The sequence below is a fragment of the Pogona vitticeps genome, chromosome 5 (genome assembly GCF_051106095.1).
Source record: "Pogona vitticeps strain Pit_001003342236 chromosome 5, PviZW2.1, whole genome shotgun sequence".
NCBI classification, from domain to species: Eukaryota; Metazoa; Chordata; class Lepidosauria; order Squamata; family Agamidae; genus Pogona; species Pogona vitticeps.
Genome location: NC_135787.1, coordinates 46,745,724 through 46,769,828, shown reverse-complemented (window position 1 = coordinate 46,769,828; position 24,105 = coordinate 46,745,724). Strand labels below are relative to the sequence as shown.

The following is a 24,105-nucleotide window of genomic DNA, read 5'->3' as shown; positions in this document are numbered from 1 at the left end:
CATTTTAGGGAATGTCCAGGGCTGTACGAATGGATCACTTAAGGGTCAGATGGCAGATGCATGCCCTGATCACTTATGACGAAAGAAGACAGAATTCTTCCCAAGCCCCACTGCTTTGGTGCCTTTGTGTCAAGCATTTCGCCCCACTGTGAGGGTGAAGTTTATTAGTGACATCTGCATGCAGCACAGCTGGGTCCAGGGCAGGGGGCGGGTTTTAAGTAGGAGAAAACCCAGCACCATGGCCCATGTGACATCTGTCCTTCAAATTGTCTACTGTCACTCTTTCTTTTGTGTGTGAATAGGGCACACTTAAGCAGATGGCTCTGATGTCACATCACATTTGTCCTGAAGTCTGTATGGGGGGAAATGTTGGCTATGGCCTTATTGGTCTTAACCTCAATGAGTCCAAGAAATAAAACAACAACAAAAGCAAGCCAAGGACATCGAAGAACTGTGCATTGCCATTTATAGCTGTGCATTTTACAGGAGAGTCAACTCTTATACCTGAGCATAAGGAGCTTAACTGTTTACAACATGCATGCATACATCACTTATCAGTGTACAAAGGCAAAGCATCACATTGTTATCTTGTTTACATTCTTTTTGATGTTTTTGTAACCCCAGATAGTGCAATGGTGGGTGATGATCCAACATGTGTGCAGCATGGAAGCACAAACTGCAAAAAGCATGTAACCATTGAGCCAGATGAGCAAGCATTGGGGAGCGTTTCCACAGGATCAAATCCTGTTCTTTTTTAGCATTTCACAATACACCAGGAGCAGTTTCAAACTTGATGAGTTAATGATGCCACCAACTCAATCTGTAGCTCACTTAAGATGAATGCTCCCATCTGAGCCAATTCAATACCAAGAATACAAGTGGCTTACCTCCAAACACTTAAGTGTACAGAGCAGGCTGTAAAGAAAACCTGAAAGTTCTATCATTGCCATTTCCCCACTACAAGGTATTCATCAAAAGTGCCTGAGCTTTGTCCTGAGAGTAGAACAGTGTCCACACCAATAAACTTGTCATTTACTTCACTTCATTTTATTTTAGTTCTTCAATACTATACTACTAATCTTTCCATATGCAAAAACTGCAAACTGTGATCTGCAACGTTAATTTTTTTTTAAAAAAATTGTGTACATCTCAATAAACAAAATACAAACCCTTACTGAAAACAAAGGAAGAAGGCAGAAAATAGGATAGTAAAATACCTAGGCATCAGGATACTGAAAAATGCAGGTTTGGGCTATAATACAGCATCTTGTTGTTGTTTAGTCATTAAGTTGTGTCCGACTCTTCGTGACCCCATGAACCAGAGCACGCCAAGCAGTCCTGTCTTCCACTGCCTCCTGGAGTTGGGTCAAATTCATGTTGGGAGCTTCAATGACACTGTCCAACCATCTCATCCTCTGTTGTCCCATTCTCCTCTTGCCTTCACACTTTCCCAACATCAGGTTCTTTTGCAGGGAGTCTTCTCTTCTCATGAGATGGCCAAAGTATTGGAGCCTTGGCTTCGGGATCTGTCCTTCCAGTGAGCACTAAGGGTTGATTTCCTTCAGAATGGATAGGTTTGTTCTCTTTGCAGTCCAGGGGACTCTCAAGAGTCTCCTCAAGCACCACAATTCAAAATCATCAATTATTTGGTGGTCAGCCTTCTTTATGGTCCAGCTCTCACTTCCATACATCGCTACTGGAAAAAGCCATAGCTTTGACTATGTGGATCTTTGTCGGCAAGGTGATGTCTCTGCTTTTTAAGATACTGTCACCATCTGCAGTGATCATGGAGCCCAAGAAAGAAATATCTGTCACTGCCTCCATATTTTCCCCTTCTATTTGCCAGGAGGTGATGGGACCAGTGGCCATGATCTTAGTTTTTTTTTTATGTTGAGCTTCAGACCATTTTTTGCATTCTCCTCTTTCACCCTCATTAAGAGGTTCTTTAATTCCTCCTCACTTTCTGCCATCAGAGTCGTCTCATCTGCATATCGGAGGTTGTTGATATTTCTTCTGGCAATCTTAATTCTGGCTTGGGATTCATCCAGTCCTGCCTTCCACATGATGTATTCTGCATATAAGTTAAATAAGCAGGGTGACAATATAGTCTTGTCATACTCCTTTCCCAATTTTGAACCAATCAGTTGTTCCATATCCAGTTCTAACTGTTGCTTCCTGTCCCACATATAGATTTCTCAGGAGATAGATAAGGTGGTCAGGCACTACCGTTTCTTTAAGAACTTGACATAGTTTGCTGTGGTTCACACAGTCAAAGGCTTTTGCGTAGTCAAGGAAGCAGAAGTACTGTAGATGTTTTTCTGGAACTCTCTGGCTTTCTCCATAATCCATAATGTTAGTGATTTAGTCTCTAGTTCCTCTGCCCCTTCGAAATCCAGCTTGTACTTCTGGGAGTTCTTGATCAACATACTGCTGAAGCCTACCTTGTAGGATTTTGAGCATAACCTTGCTAACGTGTGAAATGAATGCAGTTGTACAGTAGTTGGAGCATTCTTTGGCACTGCCCTTCTTTGGGATTGGGATGTAGACTGATCTTTTCCAATCCTCTGGCCAGTGCTGAGTTTTCCAAACTAGCTGGCATATTGAGTGTAGCACCTTAACAACATCATCTTTTAAGATTATAAATAGTTCCACTGGAATGTCATCACCTCCACTGGCCTTGTTGTTAGCCATCCTTTCTAAGGCCCACTTCTCTCTCCAGGATGTCTGGCTCAAGATCAGCAACCACACTCTCTGGGTTGTCTGGGACATCCAGATCTTTCTGGTATAATTCTTCTGTGTATTCTTGCCACCTCTTCTTGATGTCTTCTGCTTCTATTAGATCCCTACCATTTTTGTCCTTTATCATGTCCATCTTTGCACAAAATGTTCCTTTAATATCTCCAATTTTCTTGAACAGATGTCTGGTTTTTCCCTTTCTATTATTTTCCTCTATTTCTTTGCACTGTTCATTTAAGGTCCTCTTGTCTCTCATTGCTATTCTTTGGAAGTCTACATTCGATTTTCTGTAACTTTCCCTATCTCCCTTGCATTTCGTTTCTCTTCTCTTCTCTGCCACTTGTAAGACTTCATTGGACAGCCACTTTGCTTTCTTGCATTTCCTTTGCTTTGGGATAGTTTTTGTTGCTGCCTCCTGTACAATGTTACGAGCCTCTTCAGGCACTCTGTCCACCAAATCTAGTTCCTTAAATCTGTTCTTCACTTCCACTGTGTATTCATAAGGGATTTGATTTAGATTATACCTGACTAGCCCAGTGGTTTTTCCTACTTTCTTCAGTTTAAGCTCGAGTTTTGCTATAAGAAGCTGATGATCAGAGCCACCATCACCTCCAGGTCTTGTTTTTGCTGGCAATACATAATCTACTAACCTAGAAATAAGTCCTGTTCCATATAAAGAAGCTTACTTCTGAGTAGATATGTCTAAGAATACACTGATTTGGCTGAGGTTGGACAGATCTTAATTTGGCTTTCTTCCACTTTCATATGTCTTGGATCATAAGTTCTCTCTGTCATATTTATGGAAAAGACATCAATTTTGAAAAGTTATTTTCAAAAATGGGCAGAATTAATCTTTAGTTGCCTGTACGAGTAAAATCTGAGAGGTACAGCTAGTGCTAATATGGCAAGGACCTTGTTGCACCTAACTTCTCTTTTAAGAAACACTTCCCTGTTAACAAGTTCAGGGGGAGGAGCCTTTCCACACACAAAAAGGTGGCAACTCTAATTCAGCACCACAAACGTAGTTGAATGTACAAAGAATCAAAAGCAGACTTCTCAGAGACGGGCAGATTTGTTCTTTTCACTGTTTATGAAAACATTTGTGAACTTTGGAAAATATTAACCCTCTTCCTCAATGTTCTCACTGATCTCTAGTCTCTACCAAAAAAAAAAAAAACCAACCAAACAAACAAACAAAAACCACACACACAATTAACAAAAGAAAGACTTCCTATGGCAAATGGTACAAAGATCATTATAAAGAAGATGAGGAAGAAGACAAAATATTCTGATTATTAGCAGCAGGACAAGGACCTGCCAGAGAGACGCTTATGTTCTGTCAAATGGCAGAGAACTTCATAAGCTACTTTTCAAACAAATGACTATCATTAACCCTTTCATAACTCAGTAGTGATCAGATGGTGAGCGGCTACTCTTCAGCAAGGACAGGTTCATCCTGTCATGATTTTCAGTGGCCTTAACAGCTCTGAAACATTTATGCAAAATTTTCCTTTCCATTCTCCTTCCAGAACAGGACTTTAAAATGAGGTCACAGGATGCATGGTTGTTTCTTAATCGCCATTAACATTGTTCACTAATTACCCATTTGGACATTGTCCTAATTATACGTACTTCACATATAGTACAAACAAAAGCCTGTTTAGTAGTTTATCCTCCAGATTTTCATTGAAAAATGACTTATCAATATTTGTTTACATTTTTATGACCTTAGGTTTCACTTCAGTTGGAAAATTGAATGGCTTACTGTAAATTAAAGTAGAAACAGCAGAAATTACTCTGTGTTCTGACTTACAGGAACCCCACTCCCCTTTCCAGAACCAAACAAATAAGATGCAGCAAATCTGAGCTTCATCAGCAATCTCCACCTTCACCATCAGAAGGTATTTTGAACTTTGGGCCAAAAAGGTAACTGTACGTGGGGTCCACAATTCAGCCTTCAAATTCCAGTGCTTCTAACCCTCCTTTACTTTTTGAAATATAGCAAAAATGGTAAACCTTTTCTTTTGTATTAATACTGTCTGTGCATCTGAAGTCTCTGTAGGCAACCATAAATCATGTTTGTCTGTCATATTTCTTTGGATCTGACTTTATATTTAATGAGAAATGACTGGTCCCTTGAAAATGAAAGTCTTTACGCTTCTCAGATTTCCTTCAGTTCATAAAATTATGTATATCTGTGTCGAAAATGCAGCTGATCAAATTAATGTCCAGATTCACTTCTTTGGAGTCCAAACAATACATATGATAGAGATGTGTGAATACATCTCCTTGTGCAAATACAAATACAAGCTAGATAAGGATGAGATCTGGATCAGGACCTCAGGGGAGCAAGACCTAAAACTTCCTTCTTCTTTGCCCAATCCCACTTCCATCTCCATAGCTTATTTATATGTGTTTTTCTAACGGGGTTAGTACCTGCTAGAGGCATTCTACGCCAGGAAAATGGCACAGGGAGGACAATAAAATATTGATTCCCTCTCCATCCCCACCCCAGCCTCAGTCTAAATGCCTTTGGACTCACAGATATACTCCTGGGATTAATAAAAGATTTGAAGATGCAGTTGGACATCTCTATAGCACATCTTTTTTGGCCCTTAGACACTTGTAGGTTGTGAGAATGGCAACCCATTGCAACTATTCTCTTTGACTTCCAGGTTCTTCTTGGCTTTGAGTGCAGGTGACACCTCAGGGTGAATGGAATCCAGCTGCTGTTCACACTGGAAAGCTGTGAGGAAAGCTGTTCTGTAGTTGTTGTTCATCCAGCCATATAGAAGGGGATTGGCAAACGTCGAGCACATGGCGATGACATGAAAGAGGGTGTAGATCAGTTTGTATTCCTGAAGATCCAGCACTTTGCTGTCAATATCACTGACAAGCTGAAAGATGTGAAATGGCAGCCAGCAGACTGCAAACACCACCACCACACATACCAGCATCTTGGTTGTTTTCCGACGTCTCTGATGGTAGTGATCATTTCCTGCCCCAGGACTAACATGGTGCTTCAGCTTACTCCAGATACGGATATAGGCATATGAGATGATCACCAGAGGCAAGACATATTGAATCAGGAGCATCGAGACACTATAGATGGTACCATAATTGACCAGGCTTTCCCTAGGCCAAGCCTCAGCACAGACCACCATCTTGAAGTCATGATTCAGCTCAATGGAGAAATACTCTCGAAAGATGGCCAGGGGACTAGCTAAGATAGCACTGCCAGCCCAAGCTACTCCAATGATAAGGAAGCTGATCCTTTTGGAGATCTTACTCTCTAAATGATACACAATGCAGCGGTGCCGGTCCAGGGCGATAACAGTTAAAGTCACTATAGATACCTGCACTGCCAGGCCTTGGGCATAGGGCACCAGATGACAAAGTACCGGGCCAAGCTTCCATTCCCCCAGTAAGGTGTAAACTAAAGTGAAAGGCAGACAGAGTGTGTTGACCAACAAATCAGCCACTGCCAAGTTGGCAATGAAGAAGTTTGTCACAGTGCGCATGCTCTTGAACTTGATCACCACATGAATCACCAGTGAATTGCCAACTAAGCCTAGTAAGATAATAGCGCAGTAGGCACAGATGAGAACTATCTGCACCTCAACCAAATTGGTGCTGTCCTTCAGATCGCCTTTTGGGTCAATGGGCAGATCACTGTATGGTTTGGAAAGGCCTGGCACATTCAGTCTGGAGTAGAGATCCATTTTTGCTTGACTAGTCCAGTTCCCAGTTGCTTTTGATCCTCCCATCAGCCCCATGTTCTCTGCACGTGGTCTAAATTCCTCCTGCGAAGAATACCAAGAAAATGGATATGTAAAAGAGAAGGAAATACAAATCTATACACAGAAAACAGTAAGCAAAATTAGAAGCAGAGAACTTGTTTACTGGTTAAAATTATTATAGTGAGGCCCTGCAATTTCCTTACTGTTTTGAACAGGATGGAGGATCTCCACAGCTCACCTAAGGTCACTGCAGACATGCAGTTACCCTCTAAGCATGATTAGTGATCATGAGAATAGGAACGGAGAACTGGGACCTAAAATGCTCACCACTGCTCCTTCTCCTCATGGGCAGAGACCACAAGTACTTAGAATGGGCTTAGAAAGGGCTAGATATTGGGAATAATCCAGAGAGTTACAGGATGTTATGGGTGGTCTGCTCCATGAACAGAAAATGCCATCACAGTGGAGTGGTATGCTGCAGATGGTGACCCCAAAATGTGGCATATCTGAGATTGTATCTGGGATCATATCAGGAGAGGCCTTCCATCTGTCAGATTCAAAGTCTCCTCCTAGAAGGCCCAAAATATATATGCTAGCCCTAGATGTTGTGTGCTTATTTTCCCAATCAATTAACACCAGTGGGGAAGGGGATTTTTTAGAAGAGTGAAAGGTACAGACCTCTGATACAAAGAGATGCTGCATTAATTAATATGTTATGCATCTCTTGACTTCAAAGCACTTTTTAATCTTAGTACTGTAGAGCTGGAAGGGACACTATGGATCATAAAGTCCAGACCCTGACAGAGAGGAACAGAAAGGAATTGAACTCACAGCCTCTGTCTCTGCAGCCAGGTGCATAAACCACTTAATTACCCGGCAGTTCTTATCCAAATATAAAAATATGAACATTTCTCCTCTGTCTTGTACTGTATGTCACCTTATACAAGCTACATTTTCCAGGTTTTTCAGCATTTGTATTCCATCAAAATGGGCTAATACACCTTTCTACACATGCACATACACATATGCATTTTCTACCCCGATTGCTGCAGGACTTAGGAAATCAGTACTTTTTCCTTACAGAATCTATCACAACCACAGTTTTAGCACAGATTTGACCAACAATATTTTTTCATGTTTCCATGTACATGCAACCACCAAAATAAGTCCAACAGCCGCTGCTTAATACCACAGACATAATGTCAGAACTATCACTGTCATTCTAGTTGGAAAGTAAATGTTTTAGAAAGACAACTCAGAATTGGCTAGCTTAATTGGAGCAAATAAAAAAAGAAGTGCATATAGCTATGCTACCTTGTATTCATCTCTTGTAAATCTTATCCTTTCTTTCCTGACTCTTTCATCCCAGCAGTCAAAACTCAAGACTGTATGCTTCTTATGACAGAAATCTTTGTTTTGTGTCCTATACAGCTGCATGATGGGTACAGCCAGCCAGAATGAAGGCAGGAATAATTAGGCTAATCTTTGGGCAATGTGCAGCAGGCATTAAGGGTTTCTACTATCCAGTAGTTCAAAAATAGGAAAACTTTCAAACTATTCCATGGCTTGCTTTGTATTAATCACAAACCTCCTAGTCTTAGTGCTCATCATCCCTGTTCCTTGCCTTTGACCAGACCTATACACCACTCTGCTAGCCAATTTTAGATATCTTGTAAGTTAGTTTTCTATATCTCCAGATCATCTGGATAAGTGGATGCTGTGTTTCTCCACATAATTGGCTCTGCATCATAAACTAACATCTATGTCCTCCCTCCCTCTCCACACCCACAGCTCCTGGATTTGGCTAAACTATGAAATAATGTCTCACAAGCATGACATCTGCTAACCTCTTATACACAGCAGTGCTGCACAAAAAAGCAGTACAGTATCAGATGATGTATTACGTAAAAGATCCAGTGTGGTATAATGGCTGCAGACTAGGATCAGGAGACCTTAGTTCAAATCCCTGCTCACCCATGACACTCAGGAGGAAATGATAATGGTAAAAAAAGCTCCTTAAATATCTCACCTACCTTGAAAACACTATTAGGGTATCCGAAAGTTAGAAGTGACCTGATAGGACATAACAAAATATTACGCGCATTCTGACCTCAAGGTGTTTAACAAAGCACTAAAAATTCCAATTCCTTCCTCCTTTGCCTTGTGTTATGCAGGGTGCAAGGGGAAAAAACTTCCAGATTTCACTTAGCTATTGTTCCAGCACTAGTGAAGTGGGGTGTGTCCCAGCAGGGTCTTTCAGTAGCGTATGCCTTATCTTTTTTAGCTGCACCATGGCTCTGACACCGACCTTGTGGCCCTGAATTTTTCAGGCCATAGCAATATGAGTTTTTGGCTGGAACAGCAGCATTTTGACCGAGCACAAAGTGGATACGCAAAGTTCTGTGTCACAATCAGATTTGTTTTTGATAAATGCTTCAGTGATGAATACATGGTACATACCCATACAAGCCATGGTGGTCACTGAAAATGGTAAGGCATATACTACCAAAAGAACTGCCTGCGACCTGCCCCACTTCACTAGCGTTGGACCAATAGCTAAGCAAAATTGGGGTGTTTTTTTTTGGGCCACACCCTGTACTTCTCCTTATACAACTTATATTTTCCCAATCTGTCACTCTTTCATTTGCATTCCATCAAAACTTTCATCCTCCACCTAAAAAATAAAAAGGATATCACTCTTCAGGGGACAGGAGGAAAGGACATCCTTTGCTATTACTTTTAGACAAGATGATATTTACAAAAAAATTTCCAGGCATAAGAGAGGAAATCTGTTTTGAGCACAATGGTGTTTTGCTAGACAAGGAGAAAGAACAAAGATGGACTTACTATTATACTCAATGAATACAACCAGCTAAATTGCATTCTTATGTCAGATGGTTGGTAGGGAATAGACTTTCAGGAAAAACACAAGTTGCAAGAGATTTACATTAGTTGTCAGTCAGAAAACTGGATGTGTTTTTCCCCTTCTGTATTTCTTAGATTTATGTTCACATCCATATTTTTAGGCTTCCTTCCTCCTCCTCTCTCTCTGATGTCACTTCTTGTTCCTCTGTTGTATTACTGAGATAGGGTAAGAGACCTTCATAAGCCACCTTTCATGGTTCTGAAACCAACCCCAGGAATCTGTTTTTCTGTGTGATACCCAAACAGATTTCCTGAGTTATTAACCATTAAACCCCTCCCTTCCCCCTGCCTGTCTCCTGAATAATTCTTATTTTTCAGCAGCAATCCCAAACAATCCTACCAGCCTTTCCAGTTTTTCACAGATATTGGCTACTGTATATTCGACATGGTGGAATCTACAGGATACATCCCATCACAAGCCTGCTTTTCCACACTGGCCTTTCAAGTCTGCATTTCTTTCTGCTCTCAGGGTCAGCTCTGTCTCTCCCTCACCATGTTTGCACTTCTTCCCTCCCCCTAGCAGTAAGATTTATTCACAACAGTCACCAGATGCTATCATCACACACCTCTAGCAGAGTGCAAATTGATGCTTTATAAAACAAGTCTCCCTCCCTCAACTATAAATGGTTGTGCATGTATCCATTTTACCACATATCTCTGCACTGTGAAACTGCCCCAAGCCAGGGAAACAGCAAAACAGCAGCACACAGCTGCCATCAGCTATACTGGTTGGATTATTCTGGAAGCTGTAGTTCAAAAAAGTAACTTTCCTTATCTCTGGGTATTTGTCACATGACACAAAGTTGATATGATCTTGCACAAGGAGAATTTTTCTTCATGTAGAGGAGATATGTCACATTTGAAGCATCTCTTCATCACATTGCACCTGGGAATTAAGTTGGCCTTTCTGGCCAATGACATGGCATTCTGATTATTAACTATTTGAAAGTGATCGGTCCTGTCAAAGAGAATGTCAGAAGCAATGTGTCAAGCAGGAGGAAGCCAAAGAAACAGTTCTGCTTTTAGCCCCCACCTCAAATCCTTTTAAAGTCACTTAGTGACTGACATACATGCCTGTGATCGTCTAAAATAAACATGTGAGGAGACTCTTCTTTCCCTTCTCTTTAAAAAACGCCAGTGCAGGAAAACAACTAGCTTCCAAGAGTACAAACTGTACCCTAGAATAAACAGTAAAAGAACAGAAGCCATATTTGATGTCGTGGGGTGTTTGAAATTAAATCTAAAAAGCTCATTTACAAATAACAGGAGATGTTGTTTCAGCACTGGAACACACTTGGAATGGTATTTGAAAAAGAAACCATTTCTGTTTAGACATTTGGAGGGTACAGATCTTTTATGGACAGAAAAGGAAGAGCCAGATCCTAATTCCACAGGCTTTTTATCAAACCTGTTACCATTTTGTTCACATAATCAGAGGAACATTAGAATAGACTTCTCCCATTCATTTTAAGAAAGAGATGGATTGGGCTGGTGTTTTCTAATTCATTTTAAAGCAGTCAGAACTCTTCCAATTATTCATGGATGGTGCAGGGTAACCTAGGTTTGAGAGGATGCTCTGAACACACAGAAATGTGGATGTGCAGAAAACCGCACTTTTAAGGCTGCAGTCCTATATCCACTAACTTAGTCTTTTAGACCAGACGGGCGGGGTATAAATCAAATCAAATCAAATCAAATCAATAAATACTATAATATGACTTACTTCAGAGTAGATGCATCTAAGACTGCAATGCCAATCTGTTTCAGCAATCCTCTTTATCTCAACAAAATATTTCAGAAACCCCACAATATGTTTGAGAATACATTCCCAAACTTATGTTCTAGGTGGAAATTGATGCATAATAGAAAAGACTGGCTTTGTTAAACAATTCACACACTTTCACGTTGTGCAATTTGGCATGCTTCTACCTGAACTCTTCTTTACATCTGCTATTCTTCATTCACTCTTTTTAAAATTCACCCAACATTACTCTTAAGCTGTAACACTTTCCAGTGTTTCTTGAAAATCCTTATTTTTTTATTTTTTTTTTCTCAGACATGAGTTATGATAATACTGCTACTGCTACTATAAATGGCTGTCAACTATGTGCAGAGTAAAAATAAAATGAAACTGCAGAATCAAACCAATGATCATGCTGGCTGTGCAGTTCTGGGAACAACAGCTTTTAAAAAGTGATTTTTGCAGTCTCTGGAAGTGCAGATACTGTATCTTGTAGGCAAACTGAAATGAAACAGCACAACCCTATCTAGTAAACTAGTTGGCTGAACAGAGAGTACCATGGGGGAAAGGCAACAGGGTACATCCCAGATGGTTTAGACTACCACTCCCATGAAACCCAGCCAGCACGGTAAACGGATAGGGATTATGGGTGTTATAGTTTAAACATCTGGTGTACCTCAAGTTTCCTACACTACTGTACATATTCTTGCCACCTGCATTTAATACATGTGGTGCAGAGAATAGAAACAGGCATCATAGCAGCAGTGGGATCCATCCTTTGTGTCAGAATTGTTTCCCTAGCTGCCATTTGACAAGACAAGACGTAGCCTGGGTCAATGAGAACGTAATGAGCCATCCTAGCCTTATTGGAATTCTGTACTGCCTTTCTCAACAGAGCACCGTATTTCTACAATGTCATCCCTATAATGTATTTGTTTTGTCCTTTATGTATACTATACATGGAAATGCACAGAACTCTTACCCTAAAAAGTTGTGATGTGATTCACATTTCTGGACTGCAGAGCCCAGAATTCACCCAAGACATTTTGCGGTCTGAGGCAAAGGACAGCCATTCCATCTACAGAAGGTGATCAGACTGTTTGAGTAGTATCCCCTCAGTCTGAGGGCAACAGGCTGGCTTACAAAATGTGGCAGGACAGGCTGCTGATAGCTACAGCAGGAGATTCAGAAGGAATGTCGAGGTGTTTCTTCCCAATACACCTCCTTATACAGCTTATCTTTCTTCCTCACTATGCCCAGGTGTAGGATCTGTCCTGGGGGAAATCCACCATTTCAGAAGATTTAAAAATAAAAACAAAATAATTGTGGCGCCTTAAAGACTGACCAATGGGAGATTTAGTGGAACATAATCCATTTCCTGAGACACAAAAAAAGTGAACTACAATCTATGTCTAAGGAACCTGTAAGCTATGTCTGAGGAAGGGGCTTGTAATCTCTGAAATAATAATAATAATAGCAATAATAATTACATGTTATCAAGTCAATTCCAACTTAAGGCAATCTTTTTCAAGGTTTTCTAGATATAGACTACTCATATATAGTTTACTGTTCCCTTTTTCTGGGAACACCATAGGGCTGTGTAGCTTCTCCACAGATACATAGGCTGGCTCTTCTCCTGGGACACACAACAGGAAGTCGAACTTCCAGTGTCTGTCTCTGCACTAATGTCATTGAGTGACAAGACTCAAACTGAAATAATCTGCCAGTTTTTAAAGTACTGCTACACTTCTGTTTTTTGTTTGTATGTTTTTGTTATATTGTTTAATGTTTAATGCTTGAAACAAACTAACATAGCAACCTCACTGAGAAGTTTCAAAGTTCACTCTGTGGACATTCATTTCAAACATGTGTTTATTCACTTATACATCAGCCTGCTCTACGCCTCAGAGGAAGGATAGCCTACAGAGCAATTTTATCTGCCTTCCAGGCCCTATCAAACGCTAATCAAGGGCTGAAACCCTGTTGCACAGTTATGCAAACAATGTAACCTATGGAGGCAAATTACCTGAAGAAATCTCCATGGACATTATCTGTTGTATACTGGATACCACAACTTGGTGTGCAATTTGCCTCTAAAGGTTACATTGTTTACCTAACTACACAACAGGCTTTCAGACAAGATATTGTGAAAATGCTTATTCATTACATTTTCATCCCCACCTTTGCACTTAAAAAAAGGAGTGATGAACATAACTTGGAAAAAAGGCAGTTGAGAAGCCAATTAAACAAGAAATCCATTAAATTAATCACAATGTCACCTTTACATTCCCTCATAAATGGAATTTTGAAAAAGAAATTAAATTTCTTTCCCCTTTCCTTAATGTTTGGGATGTGGTAGCGGTATGGGCTAAACCGCAGAAGCCTGTGCTACAGGGTCAGAAGACCAAGCAGTCATAAGATCGAGTGCCCGTCGCTTGTCCCAGCTCCCGCCAACCTAGCGGTTCGAAAGCATGCAAATGCAAGTAGATCAATAGGGACCACCTCGGTGGGAAGGTGACAGCGTTCCGTGTCTAAGTCGCACTGGCCATGTGACCACGGAAGATTATCTTCGGACAAAAACGCTGGCTCTATGGCTTGGAAACGGGGATGAGCACCGCCCCCTAGAGCCGAACACGACTGGACAAAAATTGTCAAGGGGAACCTTTACCTTTAATGTTTATCTGTACCTCCTTGTTTTAAATGCCAGGCCTTGGCCATATTTTAAGTACCGTATATAGTTTTTATTCTTGTGAGACAGTATACAGAATATGCCTCTATTTCAGTATACTGTGTTTAATTTGCTTCTGCCCCTCCCTCCTTTGAAATAACTGGAAGAAACTCTGAGGGATGCACATTTCAAGTGATAGGATTTTCACACCCAGCTTTTCATAACCTCAACAGCCACAAAGGCTAGAGATTTAGGCCAGGTAGGGGAACGCTGACTTAACCTTTCTGCTACTTGCTTGCACTAGCATTCATCTGCATCCCACCCACCCTGCTGGGATAAGATAAGATAAGATAAGATAAGATAAGATAAGATAAGATAAGATAAGATAAGATAAGATAAGTAATAATAATAATAATAACAACCACCACCACCACCACCACCACCACTACCATCATCATCATCATCATCATCATAGTGTGCTGTCAAGTTGATTCTTATGACAATAGTTATCAGGTTTTTCTAGGTAGAAAATACTCAAACGTTGCTTACTAGCTCTTTCTTCTGAGTGTGTCCTGGGATTCTACTGCTTGCCCAAAGCTTAGGCCGGCTGGCTCTACTTGCCGAAGACGCTGTGGGGAACTGAACTCCCAACCTTTGGCTCTGCAGCCAGACACTTAACTCACTGAGCTATCCAGCCAGCTGTGGAAAAGAAAAAAGGGTTTCTACATTCTACCTTTGACTCCATGAAACAAAAGGGGAGTTTGAACAAAACATTGGCAAGGAAAGAAAACACCAAATAGGCTTTCCCCTAGTTCCTGCGCCCAAACTGCTTTTGGTTTTGAAAAAGCAAAGAAGTGAGCAAACATTGGAAGCCTGATTCATGTGTCTCCCATGGCATGTTGACCTAGATCCTGCAAAGGCAATACTGCTTGATTGGCACTGATCTTGTTACAGAATCTGTTCACCTGTGAAAGAAGCAGAGGCACAGCAGGGCTAGGGGGACATGTCCCTCCTAGCCAATATAGTCAGTGTCAAGGAATCATGTGAGATGCAGTCCAGGAACATCTGGACAAACACACCCCATCTCCACTGTACACAAAAATACCCCATCTTGGCTCAGAAACTGTATGGGGAACAGAACACCCTCTAAAAACCCCTAAGATGACCACCTTAGATTCTGTTTATGTAGAAATTTGAAAGACACAAATAGAAATGGATCTAAAATGTGTCGACTCCATACCATACATATACGATCACATCTTGAGCCCAGTCTGCTGCGCCACTTTTTCCTTCCCATCCAGACTAGTAGAAATGAATTTCACAGTATCCCTGTGAGAGATATACAAGATCACTGTGGAATATTCAATTTATGCTTATAGGTTACTTTGCTCCCAAACACACAGTCTATCTGGTTTCAAGTCTCCAGCTTTGTTTTTTCTCCTGCATTCCACTTCAGTGTGTAATTGCTGAGGGGGAAAAAAGAGCTATCATACAGATACCCTGCAGAAAGTTTCCAGAATGATTTTCAAACCACTTCAATTAGGATATGGGAAATCCAGGTTCAATTCTTCACTGAACCATAAAACTCACCGGATGACCTTGAACTAGTCGCACTCTCTCAGCCTGCCTCACAGGTGTGTCATGAGAGCCAAAGATACTGAACTATAGTAATTGGTGGTAAGATGGGACATAAATGTAACTAATAAACAGTTTTTTAAAAAATATTTATTTATTTATTCATTTATTTACTTGTTATATTGCCCCTCTAGTGAATATTCTACTTTGGGTGATTTACAAATAAAAATTCAGAATTCCATATACCCTATAAAACAATACAACCAGTATGGGCAGGTGCACTGATCCAGATCTAAACTCAATACTGAAAGAAAGAAAAAGATGAAAGCACAAAAAGAAGAAAAATTAAACAGTAATATTACCAGCATCTGGGAGATACATTATTAAAGCCGTTTAATATAATTCTGACTTCACTAATTTCCTGAATATCAGGAGAGAGGGAGTCTGGCTAAATACTCACAACTATCTCATCCTGTCCCACCAGTTACAGTGGTGCCTCGCTTTACGATTGCCCCGCATTACGACAAAACCACATTATGACGATCTTTTTGCAATCGCAATTGTGATCGCAAAACGATGGTCTGAATGAGGTTTTTTTGCTTTGCAATGATCAGTTCCCTGCTTCCAGAACCGATTCTTTGCAAAACAAAGATTTTCCTACAGCTGATCAGCGCTTTCAAAATGGCCACCGGGTAAATAAAACATCTCCTCACTGTTTTCTGGGACGGATTCCTCACAAGACAGCCACCAAAAATGGCCACCCTATGGAGGATCTTCGCTGGACGGTGAGTTTCCAGCCCATTGGAACGCACTGAAGGGGTATCAATGCGCTTCAATGGGCTTTTTATTTTCACGACGTTTTCGTTCTACAGCAATTTCGCTGGAACGAATTAACATCGTGATGCGAGGCACCACTGTATATGCATACCCTTGTTGAAGCTTTTTAAACTGTAAAGGTTCATATTGGTGAGGCTGGAGCTTAACGGTATGAGAGGCAGAGGTCCCAGGACTAATGTGCTTGAAACAGACCACATCTATTGACTGGTGATGAAAAGGCTTTTAATGGATGAAATGCAGGTGTGGGTCCATTTTTCCACACAACAGAATTACACACCGGTATTGTGGTCATGCACAAATGAACAAAAGTAGCACAATCACCCAGAACATTAACCATGATTACTAAGAAGTCAGCTGCACTGACCAAAGTGATTATTTGTTCTTCTGCCAGGTTCAGCTACAAATCCCTGCTCACCTATGATGTACACACACTATCTCTTGTGGTAAAATGAAGCAAACCACTTGTGCCACCCTGAAAATGTGGGACTTTGAAAGAAATGCAAAGACACGTATGATTAAAATACTAGAGGGATATACTTAACTTGGTTCCTTCCTCAGAAATGTGATCTTGATTGCTTGTATACATGGGAATCAAATAAACATGCAGTCATAAAGAGTGCCAAGATGGCACACAGTTAAGGCACGTACCAAATATCCATCCCTTGCTTGGCACCATCTAGTCTGATGAAAAGTTTTGAGAAAGAAAGAAAAAACCAAATGGTGCAGAACCAAAAACTATAGCATAGCCATAGCTCAAAAGGCTGAAGCACTGAAACTTTTTTCTTAGTAGGGACTGTGATCTGGCACTCTGCTCATGCTCAGGCTTTCTCTTTTCCCTCTGAATGTAACTCCAGTTCTCACCATAAAGAATTAGGTTCTCCCCCCACCCCCATCAGCAAGAATAACTTGTTGCAACCTATCTCAGGTGTAATGCACAGTATTTTAGTGTGTTTTGATCTTGAAGAAGCAATGAAGAGAAATTGGCTTTACAAAGGGCCTACTCCCGGTGGAGATGAAAATGGTTATTGCTGCTTTCTTGATTAGAATCAACGTAGCTCTCTGTTTTCATGTAATCCCCTTGGAGGTACGGTTGTGGGATTGTCGTGACAAATAGTTGCACTTTGCAATCTGCCTCACGAGCCACTGGCACAATCTTCTGGGACATTTTTGGTTCATTGTATCATTGTGGATTTATTAAGCCCAAGTCAGGTGAAACATTACAAGTTACAAACAAAACATCTCTAAACCCATTCCCTAACCAGCAAAAATGAAATATCAACATGCTCTTTAAAATAATATAAGGCCGAACACTCTTATCAACATGAAATAAACAAAGAGCTAAATGCAGTTGTAAGTTCCAATTAGAGCAGACCCACTGAATGGCTGGGACATGTAAAATCAATGTTTATCTAAGTCTCATTGATTTAATAGATCAACTCTACTTGGATTTAACCCTTGGGTTTAGCCCACTGCACTGAAGAACCTCTTCAGTTCTCAAGAAATTTTGCCTTCTTTTCCCATTAATTCCACAATCTTATTATCCTGTTTTTGACTTAAAAATGATTAGTTAAGGTATTTTCTCTTGCCATCATAATTTTATGTCCTCATTAAAGTGCTCTGCTGAGTTAGCGTAATCTGAGGAAGCAATTGTTTTGGCAGCAGCAAAAATGTGAGGTGGAATAAACAAACATGCATTATAGCCCAACAACACAAGTAGAGAAGAAATAGCATATGGTTAAGGTATTCTGAAAATCGGAAAGACTTGGTGTGTGTGTGCTAAGAATGTAATTGTATCATCTCATATTTCTTCTATTCTGAAACATCCTAGTTTTCACCAACTCTGCTCCTGAAGGAGAATGGGTGTGTGTTACACCTCTCACAATACTCAGACTTCGTTCTCTGGAGTAGCTATGCAGAGTTCAGTGGAACTCTGGCTTGACAATTTCAGCAGTCTCTAAATCTCAAATATAAAGATATTCACTTGGAAGCAAATGCTGCTGATTTCAATGGGAATCAGTTTTCACATTCAAAATACTTAGGATGTAAAAGTCTGCAACTAGTCCCTCCTAACTTTCTGCAAATGAAGAAAGCCGAAAGGCATACAAAGCTGTCAAGAGAGAAACAAGGGTTTAAAATAAAAGAGGAAGACTTCAATTTTGATGTTTAAAACTCTCCAATTCATTATTTATAGGATGCAGCCTATTTGGAAAAGGCATTAGAGTTAGCTGAGATTATCTTGAATTCAAACATATTTAACGCATGCAACAAACACACTCTCTAGCTGTTGGTCTGGAAAACAATCCTTTTAGCTTTCTGAAAAACACAACGATTACTAATTGATAACTTTCTTAAATGGGAGGTATGGTGAGGGTGGGGCAAAATGGTAAGGCTCAACCAAAGCATGCAAGAAAAGAAAAGCTGTGTTGCAAAATGCTAGCTGAATATGAAGCACGGAAGTTCAAGATTTTGAAAACTACCCCCACTCTAACAAACCATTTTATTCCAAATGGCTTTTGAAAACCAGCAAATTAGGCTGCAACTGGAGAGTCTTATTGCTCAATCCACTTATTGCCCCAGCTAAATCAGACCACCATGGAGGAATGGGATATGTTAAGGCAATACTTCCTTAGCCCTTAGTGTCTAATGACTTTTTAAAAGCAGTTTCTAAGAAGATCACAACAACACAACGTATTTTCCCCTAGCAGTTTTTCACCTGCCCGCGCTGAATCCTCTGAGCCACAACACTTGGAGGCTTCTGTTTTCACCTAGGAGACGTTAAGTAAGATCTACCGAGGCACCGTCATCACACGAGGGCTCTTCTCTCCGGTTAGGCGCTAGAGCGATCTAGGCAAACCCCCCCCAAAAAAAAGGAGGCACGGAAGGGTGCACCAAAGCCCATCTTCAGCGCTCTCCTCCCGCCTCTCGCAGGTACACCTGGCAGCCGGAACAGGGGAGGGTCCCACGGCGCTCAAGGGCTCCTTCCTTGGGCTTTCGAATAAAAATCAATACGAAAGATCCGGGCAGAAGCGTCCAAGGTGTCAACCAGGGGCCGGGAAAGGTGGTGCGCTCCAGAGATGGAACTACATCTCCCACCAATCGTCATCATAGGGTGGGGTTGATGAGAGCTGTAGTCGGAGCGAATCTAGAGGGTCGCGCTTCCCTACCTGATTTAAACGGTGAGCAGCGGAACAGGACGCATAAAATCAACGCCGGCGGAGGGGAGGGGACCGGACCGGCGCGATGGCTACCCGGCAGGGAAGTCAGGGGGCGAGGGTCCAGGCATGGCGGGGGCGGGCGCCTCGCTCTTTTGGCGGGTCCTCCGCAGTTGGAGGCGACTTTTTGGCGCCCCTTCGGCTTCTTCCCGCCGCCCTCGGCGAGGGAGCGTCGCCTCTGCTTCCCCTGGCCGAGCCGCGCTGCCCTCACTCGGCTAAAGCAGCGGCGTGGCTTGTCCAGCTCCGCCCGGCGAGCGGTCCCCCTCGCTGGAAGTTTGCGCCTGGAAGGGCGGCAGCGGCAAGAGCGAGGAGCGGCTCTCCGCCGCTCACCTGCCAGAGCCCGCCCTGCTGCTGAGCGCCGACGCGAGAGGAGAATGTGGGACGGAGGGAGGGAGGGACGGAGGGGAGGCGAAGGCGGGAAAAGCAACCCTACCTTCACAGGACGGGGCGAAGGAGCGCCCAGGGTGGCCGAAACAGCAGTGACTCTGAACGTGTGGACTAGAGGCCTTGGAGTACCTGCTGGCGACATCCTGCCGGAGGATCAGTGTGGCGGAGTGGATGCCCTGTCAGACTGAGACTCGGGGCCCTGGATTCAAATTCCCCGCTAGGCCATGGAAACTCAAGTGGCCAGTCGCAGTGGTCAACCAGACCTAAGACATCTCACCTACCTCATATGAGGCTCGCCTAAAACAGAGGTGTCTTGTGAGCCCACAGCAACAGTGCCCAAGGCCATTCTGCCATATAAAGTCTGGGCAACACAGACAGCCTTGCTTGGGGGTGAACCAAAGGAGGAGGAGGAGGAGGAGGGGACTCCCTGCTGTGTAGAGTTTATGCCAGGAAGATCTATGGACCTGTTCGCTCCCTCTCTGGAGGATGGATTAGGGACGAGAGGGAAGGATTGTCATCACTCATAAATCCCACAGATACATGACCCTGTCTTCTCATTCACATGGGAACAAATTATACAGCCCAGATCATCCCAGAGTGCAGGACAAATAATAACAGGCTTCAAGGTGGTGTGCCCTCTGACACTGGATGCATTCAAGAGAAGATGAGACAACAATCTGTCAAATATACTTTGATTTGATTTCTTGCATTGTGCAATATGGTTGAACTTGATGGCCTTATAAGCTCCTTCCAGCCCTATTATTCTATGATAATCCAGCGCTAGTGTGTACACAGTGTGTAACTGGTTGGCCCCTTGCTCTTTCAGGAAAAGGAGTTTGCTCATGCAGAAAAGCCAACAGAACAGAAAAGAGGCCAAGTTGCAGCCAAGAATTAGAGAACAGGCAACTGTGGCCCAGGATAGGTGGAAGCAACCGCAAAGGTGTTAGAAAAGAGGATGAGGTAAAATGGGCATACACAGACAAAAGCAGCTCTTTCCAGCAGGAAGAGTGGAGGCAAGAAGCTCAGCTGCTAAGATAGCAATGCTGGAGAGAAGCCTCATCTGCCCAAACCCTGGAATTACGTGAATATCAGACAGGGCCATTGACAACAAGATTCCTATCCTTGGTTGGGTGAGAAGCAGAGGGGCTCATAGACCAAGACTGGGGACACCCCCAAATTTCAGGAGGGCTGTCCCCACCCCACCCTAGCTATCATGTGAAGTTGACAAAAGCCAGTGTTTCCATTCCAAAAAACAGCTGCAAGACAAAGCCAGTGTGACCCTCGTGTCTGGCCTTTCTACCTGTATGTTCCTCATGCCCAGAATGAAGAACTTAAAGGTAGGCTTCCTCTAGTGCTGGAATTAGAGGGCTAGAACATTATTTCTGTAATAATCAGGTGTTTTCCGTTCAACGAAAGGCAGAGTTTTAGGTAAAGCCAGTACATAAACTCCTGTATATCTGCTATACATATCTTGTACATTATGGTCAGGGTCTGATAGGAGTAAAGACAACCCTGCCTTGACAGCACAAAGTGGTGTGTTAAATCTTTTCTTCACTCCCCACTCATGCATGCCCTGGAATATGCTACTTTATGATGTAGGCATGAGGTGCCTTTTTGCATGCCTTTTTATTAACAAAAAGTGTATGCTGTGTTTCTAGAAAAACAACATGTGACAACCACGAAGACGTTTTACTTGGACTTTCCTTTGACATGCAGCAGAGGGAATCTCTGCAGGAAATTTAAAGTTTGTCTGTTTTTGAGCCTATCTTTGTATGTAATAAAAAATCCAACACTGCAGCCAGTAGAGTGTGTAGCTGTAGTATCTCATAATGAACAAAATGAAACAGGCAGCCTACTTCCTGCCTTTCAAACCCTGCTAAATTATTGTATTTATATATGCTTGAATTAATATCCCATGGGATTCCACCTCCTGAGCTGTGCTATAGTTCTAGCCCACCAGCTCCCAAATCAGTTTAGCTACTTGATCATTATGTATTTTTCTTCCTAACCTTGAGAGGCATTGAAAAGCAATGGTACTTACAAATATAAAAGATATATCCAAACAGCATTTCAAATGAGCTGTAATGCTTATTCTAGGTCATGAGGGCTGACCAATCATCAGAATCAAAGTACAGTGAGAATAGGTAATTGCTTGCATTTCAGAGTGCCTTTTCCCACCTACTTTCTTACAATTGCCTTCATGTTCACCTTCTGTGGGTGATTTGAGACTGGGACAGGAGGGGTGCAATCCCCTAAAGTTGGCACCACTCCTGTCTGCACAGTCTATGGGCCACCCCGGAGTACTTCCGTAAGCAGGGTTTACATGCTTATTCAGAAGTGTTCTGTGTTGATTTCACTATTCTTCTCTTTAATGGGGCTATTTTTTTCTTAAGGATAGAAGAAGCCATGAAAAAACAATGGAGGATTAGAAATGGAAGACAAAATTTCTTCATAAAATAGTATATGAATGATGTTTCTTCCAGAAATATCCTTACAATCCATCACATGTACATGCACTCTGTACATATGTGCTAAGAACTAAAGTCCCATGGAATTCAATGGAGCTTATATGCATGAAAGATGATACAGAACTGCAGTCTTTTTGTGTGATTTAGTCTGTTATGTAAGATGCGGCAATGTCAGAGCATCTGTTCCATTCAAGGCTGTCCCAGACTCTTGCCAGCAGAGCAGAAATATTGGATAAGTCAATTATTGGCTTTCTCTTTTTTGCATATGGGCATAGCTTTTACTTTCAGTGGGGGGAAAAAAACCATTGCTAGGAAATACAAGAGGAAAGAGGCAGATTAAAAGAAGCTGAACAGGCGTAGGCCCACTTCCAGGGGAGGTCCTCTAGTAATCTTCAGCTGCTTTATAAGGCAGAGGAGGACCAGATGGAGGACATTTGCTGATTCCATCCTCCCTATATGGATTTGGACTGAGAAATTAACGTGCTTAAGGGGTAACTTGTAAGCAGTCACAATTTGTGACATTATACATGATGATTCCTGCTCTAAAAGCACATTTGTAGATGTGAAGGTGTCAACCTTAGCTTTAATTTCCTGACCTTGTGAAGCTTGAACCAATATGAGGTAGTATTAACAATGCAGCTACAAAATATTGCTATTGGAAGGTCTCTGTATTGAACAGAATATAGTTTTGATTACCTCCAACATTTCAGCTTTAAACGGTATGTTTCTGTTTATTCACCTGTTAGAACGCATTATTGAGATCTCTGGATGATTTTGCAGCAGTATCTCTGTTATTTAAAAACTATTCCCACAAGCAGTATTAATCCTATATGTTTTTATTCAGAGGAAATGAGTCACACTAGGTTCAATGGAACTAAAGTTTGTTGTTGCTAAAAGGATGCCATGTTGGAACCAAAACAGTGACTCTAACATGAGACTTCCAAGGTAAGCGAGATATTTAAAGGGTGTTTTTACCAGTTCCACTCCCCCAGTGAGTTTCTGTTGCTGAGCGGGGATTTGAAGTCTCCAAAGTCCTATTCTGTCACTCTTATCAGCCTCGTATACGCTGAAATCCTATAGACCAGTGATCCCCAACCTTGGGCCTCCAGATATTCTTGGACTTCAACTCCCAGAAATCCTGGCCAGCAGAGGTGGTGGTGAAGGCCTCTGGGAGTTGTAGTCCAAGAACATCTGGAGGCCCAAGGTTGGGGACCACTGCTACAGACGCTTAACTGAGAGTACACTAGAACCTTTCTATCTGCAGGAGATCAATTCCACGATCTATTGTAGATGCCTGAAACCATGGAAATGATGGAACCTTTATATACAATGCATGCCCTTGTATGCTGCACATAGGGGTGCAGCAAACCAAAGATAAATGAAAACTTGGATATCGATCCCACAGATATGGAGGTCCTACTCTACTCTCGGTTAAGTGTCTATGGCAGTAGTTCCCAACCTTTTTTGAGTTGCAACCACCTTTTTACAATAGCCAAATAACCTGCCACCTGCTCCCACCACATTTGCATAAAAATGCATTTTTAATAGAGCAAAGTCACCGCTTCTGAAAGAACAGAGGCTTCTTTCTCCCCCAAAGGGCCTATTTCTCATAATACACATACATGCTAACTTTAATATCCAGCTCCAAAAGGTCAAGGAAGAAATTGTTTAGCAAAGGCTATGACACATATAAGGTGACCCACAAATCCCCAGAAAACACTTTGTGACCCCTTTGGGGTCATGACCCCTGGGTTTGGGAACACTGGTCTGTAGAATTTCAGCCCAGATGGGGCAGCTGAAATAACTATTTTGGGAG

General features: G+C 41.9%; 1 protein-coding gene across 3 annotated transcripts; it reads right to left on the bottom strand.

Annotated features, from left to right (window-relative positions):
• Nucleotides 1–449: 449 nt before the first annotated feature.
• Nucleotides 450–19,778, bottom strand: NPY2R (neuropeptide Y receptor Y2). 3 transcript variants are annotated; one of them, XM_078394797.1, is made up of 2 exons: nucleotides 18,936–19,778; nucleotides 450–6,539 (listed from the first exon to the last, which is right to left on the bottom strand). In XM_078394797.1, exon 2 carries the CDS (start codon nucleotides 6,510–6,512, stop codon nucleotides 5,352–5,354), a length of 1,161 nt encoding a protein of 386 aa, XP_078250923.1. In that variant the 5' UTR covers nucleotides 6,513–6,539; nucleotides 18,936–19,778; the 3' UTR covers nucleotides 450–5,351. The 3 variants fall into 3 exon arrangements, with proteins under 3 accessions (XP_078250923.1, XP_078250924.1, XP_078250925.1); XM_078394798.1 differs by having other exon boundaries at nucleotides 19,387–19,778; XM_078394799.1 differs by lacking the exon at nucleotides 18,936–19,778 and adding an exon at nucleotides 14,360–18,904.
• Between the last annotated feature and the right edge of the window lie 4,327 nt (nucleotides 19,779–24,105).